General features: G+C 35.4%; 1 protein-coding gene across 6 annotated transcripts in view; it reads left to right on the forward strand.

The window, feature by feature from the left end:
• PCCA (propionyl-CoA carboxylase subunit alpha) overlaps positions 1 to 15,012 on the forward strand; it is a 358,555-nt gene that overhangs the window by 231,411 nt on the left and 112,132 nt on the right. For all 6 annotated transcript variants that reach the window (XM_036893600.2, XM_036893604.2, XM_057494481.1 and 3 more), the window contains one exon: positions 2,463 to 2,565. In XM_036893600.2, the coding sequence (XP_036749495.2) occupies positions 2,463 to 2,565 (103 nt within the window). The remainder of the gene's footprint in view (positions 1 to 2,462; positions 2,566 to 15,012) is intronic.

Consider the following 15,012-nt stretch of genomic DNA (forward strand, 5'->3'; position numbering starts at 1 on the left):
ACCATCTGTTAGATTGCTTTCTGTAGGAACATTCATTCTGGATTCGAACAGGATGTCGGGATCAACAATTTCCCATCTCCTCTCGAAACAGAGGCTTGTTGCCTATCTCAAAAGGATCCCCATATTTACTTGGAAGAGTTAACCTCCACTGGGCTGCTAAATTCTGAAAACTATTAAACATATAACATAAGTTAAGTGGAAGGGGGATCCCTGAAGTTCGTACTGTAAGGAACAGTGTATGAGAGAGGTTAATACTCTTATTGAGCAGTCTATTACTTTGAGAGGCAGAAGAGAAACAATTCAGAGTTTCCTGAAAGGGATTTCAGTTATGGGGGGAAAACAAGAGTGTAGGTCTAGAGTTGGGACTAATCATCATAATAAAAATTAACATTTAGATGCATTATTTATATCCTCAGTATATCACTGTGATGGAGATACTATTATCTGAATTTTATATTCAGGAAACGGAGACTGAAACAGTTTGCTGAGGTCAGAACTAGTTGTACAGCTGGGTTTTCTGCCAACTTCTGCAGGTCCCAAGAGCCTGAGTTTGGAAGCAATGTGCTTCATTCTCCACCTAGCTTGGCTTGGTTTGGTTTGTGCAGCAGTAAGGGCCTGGCCACAGTCAGATACACAAGTCAGAGAATAATCAGAAATAAAATTGGGCATGAAGAATGGAGAGTTGTTTTTAAGGAACTTGAATGGTGGGTGAGTTAATTAACATTTAGCTTCATATGAAGTAGAAAACCATGGAACAGTCTTGAGCAGGGAGTAGTATAGTCATCACGGAGGGCACCGATTTAAGAAAGCCATGAAGTTATCTCTGTTATCACAGTACCCCTGAGAAGTCAGGGTGTCAGCCTCATTTGAAGGGGAACAAAATAAAGTCCAGTAAGGTCTTGTGCACAGTCCAGGAACAGCCAGGGAGTGCCAGGGGCTTGTGGCTCGCGCTCCTCCAGTGGCTCACCTTGTGTCCCTTGGTGACACCACCTCTCCTGTGCAGTGCTTGGCACATAGCAGACGCGCCTCTCATTCTGTCCCACTCCCCCATCAGCCCTGCCTCCCAGTGTGTGGTGGAGCCTGGGACTGGAAAAATAAGGCATGATCGTGGTCTTTAGGAACTCCCAGGCTTATGAGGGAGACAGACCTGAACAAACAAATGCCCTGCAGAACAGGTGCCAAAGCAGGGGTCCAGTAGGAGCCTGGAAGGACTCTGTGCCCGTCCGCTCTCCCACACCTTTTCTCCCCTTCTCCTCTCCACCCTTCTCTTTGCACCCCTGTTGTTCTTCAGGCTCTCAGGAGTGACGCTCTGTCCTCTGAAATAATCCTTTCCAAATTGCCAAAAAAATAATCTTCTGGGCCTACAGTGTGCATTATTATTGATTTATTGATGCATTTTTATTCTTTTCTTTAAGCTTCACCTCTATAGTTATAACATCTTTTCATCTTCAGAAAATAAATCAAGTAGTGGGCTGAGTACAAATATTCATTTAAATTAGTAATCACCCTCCATTAGACATTGTATCTAGAGGGGGTTTGATTGTAATGATAGTTTTTGTGACTATAACTTTATAAAAGAAAACACAGACATTCGTTTTGAAAGGATTTCAATTAAAACAGAATTTGCAACTTTTTTTTACAATTATGATTGAAGCAGGAGTCTGGATACTGCATGTTTAATGCCTAATAATTATTACTGCACAACTGTAAATAATATAAACATGCAATACTTAAATTAGGTTAATTTAGAAAACATGGAAATCTTATTACTTTAAAAACTGTAAGAAACATTTGTATTCTAAAGATTTTTTTTGTCTCTGGCCGCTTGACCCAGTTTTCCTGGACGGTGTAATACTGATCATACACAAAGAAAGACCTGTGTGTTAAGATTAGCATCACTGATGTTATTCTCATCAGAACAGACAAAAAAAAGCAATCAAAGGGACACACGGAAACTTTTGGAGGTGATGGATATGCTTATCACCTTATTGTAAATGTGCTGGTAACACAAGGTAGTAAATACAATAAGCTTACCAAAGTGTATGTTAATAATGTGCAGCTTTTGCATACTAGGTAAAAAGTCTTGAACTTTGACCAAATATTAAAAAGAAATTAATATCGCTTAAGGAAGGTTAATTTTTGAAGGACTGTCATAATTAAGTCAAATTCATAGATGGGTGGTGGCTCTGTGAATAGATGGTGCTTCACCATCACCCACAGTGATGGCCACTGCTGTGTTGGAGCGTCTGCGTGATTTTTTTTTGTTTGCTGTTAATCTCTCTAGCTTAAATCTGAAAGTTTTTTTTCTAAGGATATAACCTTTTAAAGTAAAGAGCATTTTATTTCACAGAACCTTTTGACAGTTTTATCTGCTCACTTAATATCAAAGGGAAATCAATTTACTAAGAGAGAATAAAATAACATTATTGACTCTTTCTTCTCTTTCTGCTTTTTGAATAAAGAGTGCCTACTTTAAAACCACAAGTGGCTGACTGGGAGCTCTCGATAAAATTGCATGATGAAGTTCATACTGTCGTAGCATCCAGCAGTGGGCCAACGTTCTCCGTGAGTTTTATTCCTTTATTTTTTGTGGTAATCTTGAAGTTATCTTTGAATACTTAAAACAATTTGAACCTATTCAGTGACACTCATCTTTAGAATCTGTAACTTAGTAATGTATTTGTTTCGTGTTCTTTGGGAAGCTGAGTGTAAATGGATATTTTTGTTTTCTTATGTTAATTAGGAAATTAGGAAATACCTTCTTAGATTTAGCCCCATGCTAAACCCACTTCCTGAGCACTGATTCATTTTTCTTTTGTGAGTGAGAAGTAATCTCTTGTTTTCGTTTTAGAGAAGAGCATCTTTATTATAATTCCAAACGTGTGATACCTGTGGTAGGTAACCATTCTTTTAGAACAAGTAATCCGAAGCGTCATAACCTTTTCTTGAGATTTCATGTTGTGAGACATTCTTGAGACCTTATGGTGACATTCCTTTTTTTGGGGGAACTTAAACCCTTTGGATAGTATCCACAATAGAACTGCTTTCATTTAATTTCGTTCTATACTGAACAATGTTACAATAAGATTTAGTGTTTATGCTTAAATTCTGCTATTCGAGATTTCCAGAAAAATACCATGGAAGAACTCTGTACTCTTTTAACTCACATCCTTTATTATTTCCAGCATGAACCCACAAGAGCTGCTATATAGTTAGTATAACAAATATTACATTGATCTACGTTTCTGTTCTTATGGCTAAGTTGTATTGAAATGTCATTTTGTTTGGGAGAAAAATGACTTGGTATCAAAAGACTTAAACAGGATATGAAAATCAAAATAATATAATTTCACTGAAATAGGACCTGGTGAGGCTTGATGAATATGGCAGCTTCTGGGTTCTAAGCTAGAAAATACCACAAGTCAAGAATTAATGGGGATTCATTTATTCAACCAATATTTATGCCTACTGTGTGCATGTTACGTAAGTGCTAGACTGTTACACTGGAGAAGCTGACATTCCTATGCCTTAGTCAGAGTCACAAGTAAATGAGATTAATTCATGAATTAAGGGTAGTCTCTTTGACTGCCTTCAAATTTTGCGGTTCATTCTATGTGCCAACATTGCTAAAACACTTGTTACTAAATGATATTTCACTCAACTCTTAAAATGAAAACTTAATGGAATTAAACAATTGTCTGTGTTATACTTTGTGATGAATTTATGAGATTTTATGTCCCTCTTTTTTTGTATGATCATTTCCAAAAGTAGCTTTGTAAGTGGACACTTCATGTACATCAGATTGAGTAGCAAATTATATTTATTGAATAGTAAAGAGTATTAATATTACAGCATTTTCCTGAGGGAAGGCTAACTTTACAAAAATGTAGACTTTAGCATAATTTTTAGTTCTGTACTGAGTCAACACTGAAGTTTGGCTGTTAACCTGATACTCTAATACAGTGTTTTTCTAAGCACTGCCTTCCTTGCCGTAATGAGAAGACTGCCCAGGTTACTTCTTAGAGCTGTTGTTTCTTTGTGTTTGTTTCAGATTCCTTGTTGGAAAACTAGAGACTATTGGCTTGACAGCTCAAGTGGTATCTTTTGACTTTTTCTTGTAGAATTACCTCCTGTTTAACTTTTTTTTTAGCTCATGAGGGAAGTAGGGTTGTTTAAAAAAATACTTCAAGATTGATGCATTAAAAATTTCCTTGAAAAAAAACCCCACCTTTATATAGAGAGCATTAAAAATTATTTCCCTTATTTATTGGCTTAGTTACAATCAGAAGTACCAAGCAATAAAAGGCAAGTACTCCTGATAGTATGTCCCCTTTTCCTAAGCATATTTATATTGAGCTTCATTTGACATCAGTATTATGAAAGGAGTCAAGTTGAATAGTGTGGACTAAGTAAAGACAATTGGTGGTGAGATTTTAATATTGTGGGACCTGTGCTTTTAGGGTTCAGAAGGTAAAGCTAGATTCAGAAGGTAAAGCTGTGACTATTTACGTGGTTTTCTAGAGAACCCTCTGCCACATCAAGAAAACGTAATTAACTAAAGATAATAGTCTAGGTTAATGACCCCAAAAGTAGTGCAGGCAAAGTCATATTTGTTTAGCCCACAGTGATGCTCCAGATACCCAATGTTTTTAGAGTTCTTTTATTTAATTAAAGTTATTTCAAATGAGGAACATAGAGCAAATGCATAAATCTTATAGAGGTTTCCTATTAAAAAAGAAAAAAATTCATGGATATGGCTAAATCTTTTCTTTACATCATCCCATTCTGCCCCTTTCCTCCCCAGAGGTAACAGCTATCCTTGAAGGTGCTATGTGTCCTTCTTGTGCATGTTACTGCATTTTCAGTATGTATGTATCATAATAATAGTGGAAAAGGAAGTTGTGAAATTACAAATACTTAATGACATCATTTATGTAAGACTTAAAAATACACAAAGCAAAAGCAATTCCATTTACAATGGCATCTAAAAGAATAAGATACTTAAGAACAATTTAACCATGGAGGAAGACTTGTACACTGGAAACTACAAAGCATTGCAGAAAGAAATTAGAGAAGATACAAATAAATGGAAAGCCATCTCACGTTCATGGATTGGAAGACCTAATGTTGTTACGATGTCATTACTATCCAAAGTGATCTCCAGGTTTAATACCATCCCTATCAAAATCCCAACCGATTTTTTTAAAGACTTTATTTTTAATTAAGATGTCATTGGTATACAATCTTATGAAGGTTTCACATGAACAACATTGTGGTTACAACATTCACCCATATTATCAAGTCCCCCCCACACCCCAATGCAATCACTGTGTGTCAGCATAGTAAGATGTTATATAGTAAGTAACTACTTGTCTTCTCTATGCTAAACTGCCTTCCCCATGACTCACCTGCATTATGTTTGCTAATTATAATACCCTTTAATCCCCTTCTCCCTCCCTCCCCACCCACTCAACTGATTTTTTTTAGCAGAAACAGAAAAATCTATCCTAAAATTCATATGGAATCTCAAGGGACCCCAAATAGTCAACAGTTTTGAAAAAGAAGAACAAAACTGGTGAGCTCATACTGATTTCAAATGTACTATAAAACTGCAGTAATCAAAACAGTTTGCTACTGGCATGAGACAGACACATGGACCAATGAATAGAATTGAAAGCCCAGAAATAAACCCTTGGATGCTGAAATGATTTTTGGCAAGAGTGCCAAAACCATTCAACGGGGAAAGGACAACAGTGGACAGTCTTTTCAACAAATAGTACTGGGGAAATTGGATATCAATATATGAAAGAATGAAGTTGGATGCTTACCTTACACCATATACAGAATTAACTCAAAATGTATTAAAGACCTAAATGTAAGAGCTAAAGCTATAAAACTCATCCAAGAAAACACAGAGGAAGACCTCATGACATTGGATTTGATGATAATTTATTGGATATGAAATGAAAAGACAGGCAGCAACAATAAAAAATAGGTAAATATCAAAATTTAAAGCTTTGGTGCATCGAAGGACACAGTCAGTAGAGTGAAAAGGTAATTCACAGAATGGGAGAAAACATTTGCATGTATCTGACAAGGAATTATTATCTTGATTATATAAAGAACTCCAACAACTCCAAGAGCAAAATAAACTATGACAATAAAAACCCAATTTAAAAATGGTTGAAGGACTTTAATAGACATTTCTCCAAAGGAGATAAAGAAATGGCCAAATAAGCACATGTAAAGATGCTTAACATCACTAGTCATTAGGGAAATGCAAATCCAGACCAACACTGGGCACCATCTCATAGCTCTTAGGATGGCTGCCCTCAAAAACCCCCAGAAGATAATGGGTGTTGGCAGGGATGTGGAGAAATCGGAATCCTTGCTTACATTGGTTGGAGTGTAAAGCAGTGTAGCTGTTGTGAAACACAGTATGGTGGGGCCTTAAAAATTAAAAGTGAAATTACCATGATTCAGCAATACCACCACTGGGTATTTATCCAAAAATATTGAAAGCAGGGTCTTGAAAAGATATTTGCACACCTATGTTCAAGCAGCATTATTCATAGTAGCTAAGAGGTGGAAGCAAACAAAGTGTCCATTGATGGATGACTGGATAAACAAAAGGTCGTAAGCAGGGAAGATGAAATTTTTAGGAAATGAAGAGAGCATGGTGGAAATACACATTAAGTAAAGAAGTTTTGGAAAGAGTGAAATACTTTGTGTGTTTTAGGTCTTCATTCTGATTCTGAATACAAGTGCAGAATGAACAGCAGAATTAATTAAGTATAAAACCTGCTAAATACAAATTTGAGACTTTACTTAGCTTATTAAGATAGTAAACTCCAAAGTATCAAAAACAAACCGCTTTTTATTTATATTTATTTTCAGTATTCCCATCTGGATTCCCAAGATGCTTTCCATTTCTCTTTTGTTCTGTGTAACATGAAACCAGTCAAAATGGTTCATGATAAAGGAAATGATTAAAGCATATGCATTATCTTAAAAGATGATGGACTAAATTCATATTGAAGACCATTCACTTGGAAGAAACATGTCATAGTGTGCTTAGGAATTCAGCCTTCCCAGTGATGGAAAAATGCACTTGAAAAATGTTTTTCCTGATATTTCATGTTAACTACTAATAAACTAGAAAACAGTTATATATGATCCTAGATACTGAATTAGAAATCCTTTGTTATAGTGAGCCACTGGAAGAAATTTTTCTAAAGACTTGTAAATTACTTCTGTTGAGAATAACCCAAATCTTTAGACTATTGAATTTTAACACACAAATGTAAGTTTGTGCTAGTGGTTGGAAAGAAAAATCTAAATGATCAAAAGTAACATTTAATGTGGTCAAGGAAAACAATATTTTTAAGCTTTTTAAAAACTCTTTTCATTTTCCTAAATAAGATTTAATTTTTATTATTTCTTATAAGAGGGTCAAAATCTTACTTTTTTGATAAGTATAAAATTTTTGATGTTTTAAATGACAATCAGAATCCTCTCATTCTTTCAATTCCTGGTAAGTTTCATACTGATAAAATTTATATTAAAAGTTAAATGGCAGCAATACACTTCTGAAATACCAGTTCTGTGTAGTAAACCTACTCTAATTGGTGAAATCTATAAAAATCTCTATTTGCAGATGAGATATTGTATGTAGAAAGCCTTAAGAAATCCATTAAGAAACTATTACAAATAATAAGTATAATAATGGTGTAGGATACAAAATAAATATATAAAAATTAATTGTATTTCTACTCACTTGCAATGAATAATCCAAAGATAAAGTTTTGAGAACAATTCCATTAACAAGAACATCTAAGGAATAAAATACTTAAGAGTAAATTTAAAGAAGTATTAAATTTATACTGTGAAAATGACAAACGATTGAAAAAGAAATTAAAGAAAATCCAAATAAATAGAAAGCAACTCATGTTCATAAATTGAAAGACTCAATATTGTTAAGATAGCAATACTTCCTAAATCTTAGATATGATACGGAAGCACAAGTAACAAAAGAAAAAATAGGTACGTTGGTCTTCCTCAAAATTAAAAACTTTGCTTCAAAGGATACTAACAAGAAATGGAAAAGACAAGCCATAGGATGGGAAAAAAATACTTGGAAGTCATATACCCAGTAAAGCACTTCTTAAAGAATATACAAAGAAAACTTGAAACTTAATAATAAAAAGACAACTCTATACAAATGGGCAAAGGATCTGAACAGACATTTCTCAAAAGTGTATATACAGTTGACAAGAAGCACATGCAAAGCTATATAACATTAAGGCATCAGGGAAATACAAATAAACACACTGAGGTAGCACCTCACACCCACTAGGATGACTACAATAAAAAAAGTTAGATAACAGCAAATATTGCTGAAGATGTAGAGAAATTGGAACCCTCATACACTCTTAGTGGGAATGGAAAATGGTGCAGCCACTTTGGAAAACAGCCTGGCGTTTCCTTAAAAGGTTAAACATCTGTGTTGTCTAGAACCTTGACTCAATTCTATCATGAGTATTAAATCATGACCATTTAAGTATTTTTAGACATAATTATACACTTACTACCATGATCAATATATTTTACCTTCCAAATAATGTTGCAAATAATAATTTTTCCAAATAATAGTTGCTGGGCTAGATGTCAGCAATGCAAAGATGAATTAAATGTATTACCCTTTTTTCAAACTGATTTGATAATGTTTACTTACCAAAGGCCTTTAAAAACATTCATATTCTTTGGTCTAATAATACTACTTCTTAGAAACCCATACCAATGAAGCAATGAAAAGTTGCTAATATGAACATGATATTGCACTGAAGAAAAGATGAATTAAAGTCAGGGTGCCTTGGAGATATCCATGTAAATAATCTCTACTTACGGTGGTAAAGGGAAGTCAGACTTGGAAGTAATTAAAATACAGTGATAAATGCCTTATAAGGGTGCCTTTAACCAATTTCTTCATGTGAGAAAGACAGAAGAAAGCACTTAACTGCCTGGTGAGGTGAAAGGAAAGATCTCCAGGAAGGTGAAGAAGTTATTTGGCAGAAATGCCAACAAGGAACAACTTAGAACAGGACTTAATACATAAGCCACAACTTGTCTCGAAATCATAGTATAAATAGGTGAGGAAGAACACTGGGATGTGGTAGCCTGGGAGAGCTAAGTTTTGTTGAAAAATAAGAGACATCTATAGATAAATAACTTTAATTTCTTATTATGGAAGTATATGGTTCCTTTGATTATTATTTGTTTTCCATAAACAGGAGCATGAGGAAGGGATTTCCCTGTCTTGTTTTAGTTGTGTGTTGATACTTATTTTAGCCTATTCAAAGGATTTTCTTTGAAGCAACAGTTGACTGTGGTGTGCATGTTTGGCACTTGACAAACATTATCTCTAAGTGAGGAAGGAGTAGAGCTGGAGGGAGACGCTGCTTGCTCCAGTTGACAGATGGAATCTGGAAACTGAGATTCAGAAAGACTAAGAGGAGCCGAAGTCGCAGAGCCTGTGAGTGTGGAAGCTAGGAGTAAATCTAGGCTGGTATGAGCCCAAGGCCCGTGAACTAGTACCTCTCTGTATCTCATTTTACAAAGTGGTTTTGCTAGACAGCATTCTGAGAAATAATTGCACTGTCGTGAAAAATTAACTCTGCTAGACACTGGATAAATCCTTAATACAAGGAATAATACATTTATTTCTAACTAGAATGTTTTGTCACTCAATAAAAGAAATTTTATTGGTGATATGCTGAAAGTTAAGGCTCAAGCCATACTGCTTAAAGAACATTAGCATCACAAGAATATGAGTAAATCATAAATAAAAATGTACATATTAATGTATATAGTGTACCCAGTTTTGAAAAGTACACAGAGACACTGTTTAAGAGTAGCTATTAGAAAGCATTTTTAGTATCTCATTACTTATTACCTCTTGTACACATAAATGTATTATTCAGATTGGTTTTAAAATTCAAAATACTGATTTTTAGCAATGATTTTACAGTTTTATTCAAATAAGTTTTAATTTTTGAAAGCAATACTTTTATCTAAGTATGTAATAATTTTTTAAAGCAACACAAGGTTTTAATAAATAAGATTTTGTGTCTAGAAGAGTTTATGCTTTCATTTTGTTTTCTTAATAATGTTAATTTTGGTTGATGTAAAATTGTCTCATCTTTAGATGCCTGTGGTGGAGGGAGGGAATTGTTTTGCAGTATTCATATCATTGAAATTACCACCCTATATTTTTCTTCTCAAAGAAAGAATATGGTGATGAACATAGGAATAAAAAATAATAATTACATATGGATGCATAATAAGAAATAATTATATACGCATTGTTTGAGGGCTTCTTTCTCTAACACAGCCATGCTTTCCCATTTCTTCTACCACCATGTATTTTGTTCTAGATTGCTTGATAAGAAAACATTCCACCAGAATTTGTTTTGCTATTTCGAGAGCACTTTGAAAATGTGGTTTTGAGTAAAGCTAGTTAAGTATTTTATGTAACATTTTCATAAAGATTAAGAAGTAAATGAATTTGGCATATATGAATAAATCTTGAGCATGTAACATTTTGTTTTCAAATATTAATGTAAAAAACCTTGAATGTATTGGTAGTAAGATACACTTTAATAAAGTACTTTAATAAGTTTCTACCTGCATTGTACATCGTAATCTCTGTTCCTTTTATCCCCTTTATAGATTAGAAAGTGACGCTAAATCATGTAGTATCTGTTCTTTTGCCTTCAGGGTCAGTTTTTAGAATAGACTCTGATTCTTGAACAAAAGACATCAGCAACAAGGTCAGTTCACTAGTACATTTATACCTACTATAGGCTTTTTATTAAAAAATTATCTATGGCTTAATTGCATAGTAGCAGACAGAAAAAGAAAAGAACATTTTTGCAGTAGCATTTTAAAATGAAAACCATAGTACTCATAGGTGCTTAGAATAAAGGTCTGTAACCCTAATTAGAAAACTGGCTTAGAGCACATGATCAATGATAGAAAACTGAGTTAAATTTTAGAAGTTATGTAATATTTTATATTTAAAACAATTTTTTTTTCCTTTTGACAGTAGTGTTCTAATTGTGTAAATTACTTTTCTTGTTAGGTAAGTTTTTTTGTTTAGACTCCCACCCTGAGTTTTAAGAAGTATATTAAACAAAGTAGTAAAATATCCTATTTGAGGAAAATATTGTCTTTTATTGAACTTTTTCCAAAAAAACATACTTTGTATAAACATGAAATTCTTTCACTTTGGCAAAAACATTTGTTTTCTTGATAACATTACTTTCCATCTGAGAAGAAAATTACAGGGAGATAAGTTAAGATAATGCTAAAAAAGGTTAAATTTTTCTGTAAAAAATATAAAACCATTATAAGTAAAGCCAATAGAGAAGCAAACAGACCAAAGGGAAAGTTTACAGCTCATTTTAGTGATGAAAAGGAAATGTTTTTAATATTTAAAGAACTCTTACAAATCAATATAAAAAAGACCAAACATCCAGAGACCATTTACAGCAAAGGAAATATATAAAGCTCCTGCATATATGAGAAAATGTGCTAAAACACGTAGAAAATTTTAGGTTAAAATTAGGACTATACTACTTCCCACCTACATTTTGGCAAAGGTGAAATATTTGAAAATTCCCTAATTTTCTAGGTTGTAGAAAAATAGGCCCACATACATTATTGGTGGGTATATAAATTGATACGGCTTCCATGGAGAGCAATTTAACAAAATGAATTTATACTATATGATATGTTCACGTGTAGGAGATGTACAAACATTCTCATGGCTGCACTGTTTGTAATAGCAGAAGACTGGAGACAACTGAAATGCTCCTGTAGGTGGAATAGTTAAACATAGTGCATCCACATCATTGAACTACTGTATGCCATTAAAAAGGACCCAAACGTTCTGTGTGCTGATATGTTAAGTGAGGAAAGTGATATACTTTCATTTGTGTAAAAAAGAATATATGTATTTATGCCTGTTATGTTTCTAGAGTATCTTTGGAAAGAGTCACCGGAAACTAGTAACCACGGTTGCCTTTGAACTGGGGAGCTAGATGGCCGACCTTGTGATAGAAGTGAGAGGATGTATAACCTTATACCAGATGTCTCTTTCTTTAGTGCTTTTGGATTTTGAACCCTGAATGCGTACTACCTATCCCCCAGCTTCCTCAAAAAAGGGGTTTCAAAACTGCAGTGGAAGGGTCTGTGAGATGTGGGACTGTTGAAAAAATGGAATTTTAATTACCTACCAAGAAACCCCCCGCAATGCGTATGTCATCCAGGGAAGCAGCCAGCTGCGAGCTGCTCATTGGATAAAGAGCTCTAATACTGCACGTACAAGTACACAAAGCCCAGTGACTGGAACTCCTTCAGCCAGACCTGCGAACTTGGAAGTCATTTCTGTAGATCACCTAATAGATTATGTTAAGAGGTTGATCTAATCTGAATCAGGAAACTGGAAAAAGCACAGAAAGGACTAACATGGGTGAGAGAAGGGGAATTGAGTCAGAGCAGATTGGGCAGCCCCTCCAGCAGTCTCTGGTTTTCCTGTTAGGTGTATAAACTACCCAGAGAGATTACTGTACAGAAGTTAGGTACATGTTTTGTTAACAAAAGGTAATGAGAGCTAACTCCAAAAGTTTGCTCAGGGTTCCTTATTCTGGGCTTTAAGGAAGAAGGTCCAAAAGTAACTTGTTTTCCAGTGTGCAACGAACTCATCCAGATCAGATCAGCTGGATGTCTGATAGGAGGGGGTCAGATAAACGAGGTGGTGTTAAAATCAAGTCTGAAGAGTAACCTTGCACAGCTTGATCTGTTTACATGGCGCTTTTGAACCACAGGACTGAATTTTCATAAAAGGGTGAGGCTCCTGCCCATATAATCTGGAAAATTGCTTGTCTAATTGGGTACACAGCTGCACCTGTCTCCTCTTGAATGACACAGTCATGTTGTGCTCAAGAGTCAAATAACTTGTTATACAACTAAATGAAGAAAAAAAAGTTAGAAAATCCAGTTACTTGGGGAATGAGAAACATTAAACAGTATTGGTTGTTACTGTATTAGAGTCGCCAAATACTCTTTTCTAGGTTGTAGAAAAATAGGCCCACATATATTATTGGTGGGTATATAAATTGATACGGCTTCCATGGAGAACAATTTAACAGAATGAATTTATTAATTCATTAATACTGCAAGTGATTTTTAGTATTATCCCCCGGTTTCTGCCACTTTCTGGAGAATTTGATCTGGAATAAAACTTTCAGTGTTGATAACAGATATTCAGGTGAGTTAGTGTAATTTTATAAGCCCTTTAAAATAATCCATAGTAGTCTAGTAGCCTGTTATGGCCACTGGTAAAATTTCTACCACAAAAACTTATTACAAGGTATTTTACATTTTGGTATGATATTATTGGCCCCCAAACTTATTTATAAATAAAATGAACAGTAAAGCAAACTGTTAAAGTGTCTTTGCTGCCATCAGATAAAATTTGATACATTTATAGCCATTATACATTTATCATTTCAGTTGTGTAGTTTAAAGCTGTTTATTGAGTATGTCCTATGACATAGGTCATGGAGAGCCAGTAGTAATCAAGAGAGATGGTCTGACTTTCATAGAGTGTCATCTGCTAAGGGTGACAAGGACAAAGGCTGCGTCAGCCAAGGAGAACAAGTGAGTGATGACAGGCAGAGATGGGCACTGTGGGGAACACACGGGGAAGCCCTAACCTGGATGCAGAGGTGGCTGTGGGGGACTTTCCATGGGGAATAATGGCCAAGCCAAGACCTAAAGAAGGCGGGTGGAGTAGGGCAAGTGGGCAGAGTTGTAAGACACACACACACACACACACACACACTATATATATATATACATATATATATATATAGATAGATAGATGATATGATATGATATGCCTGAGGAAATGGGAAGACTTATATATGACTGAGTGTGGAAAGCCTGAAGTAGGGGACCTGGTGAAGGAAGGGGTGGTGAGGGGTGAGCGGTGAGGGAGGCCTCGGGGAGCCAGGCTGGGGCCTGATGATGTGGGGAATGTGTGAGCCGTGGCAAGGTGCCCTGGAGTTACCTGGAGAGCAGTGCAGAGCCACGACCGTCTTCCTCTGGGAAGCCGACTGGACTTGCCTGGTAGATCCCTTGGCCTGTGTTGAATAGCTTGGAAGAATAAAGGAGCCTGTTGGGAGTCTGTTGAAGCAGTAATGTAAGAAAGAGGTCTCCACTGTGATTAGTGTGGCAGAGGGGAAAAAAACAGATCAATATGAGAGACTTAAAATGTAGAGTCAGCTACATATGGAGAATGAGGATAAAATCAGCATGTATGAAATAGTAATGTTAGCTAATATATGTTGCACGTAACATGTCAAGCACTGTGCTAAGTGATTCACAAGCAGTATGTAATTTAGTAACAGTTGTAGTGAACGTTTACTGAGTGTGCTACAATGCCAAGCTGTACTAAGTACTTAACATATATGGTCTACTTTAATCTCTATGCCAATTCTAGAAGGCTCTGGTACTATCATTCCTGATTCAAGCGTAAGGAAACAAACACAGAGAGGTCAACTGATTTTCCTAGAGCCACACAGCTAGTGGCAGAGGAAGGATTCAGACCCAGGAATCTGATGCCAGTGTCTGAACAGGCACTTTCACACTGTAATGTGGCTCACAGACAAAGGTGGTTTAATGTGGGCAGGAAGAGAGGTTAAAGATTATGCCTACCTGTGCTGCTGATTAAATGATTGCAGTGTTTACTGAAATGTGGTAGACACAGGAATTTAGGAGATAGGACAGTAGTTTGAGTCTTGGACATGTTGTTGGGGATACGTGGGATATACAAATAGAAATGTTCAGTATATCATTGTATTAAGATTCTGTGGTTTAAGAAGGTAGAAAGGTCAGTGATGCCTGTGGTCACAGAAGAAAAGAAAAAGACTAAGATGCGTCTATTGA

Source organism: Manis pentadactyla, chromosome 17 (assembly GCF_030020395.1).
Source record: "Manis pentadactyla isolate mManPen7 chromosome 17, mManPen7.hap1, whole genome shotgun sequence".
NCBI classification, from domain to species: Eukaryota; Metazoa; Chordata; class Mammalia; order Pholidota; family Manidae; genus Manis; species Manis pentadactyla.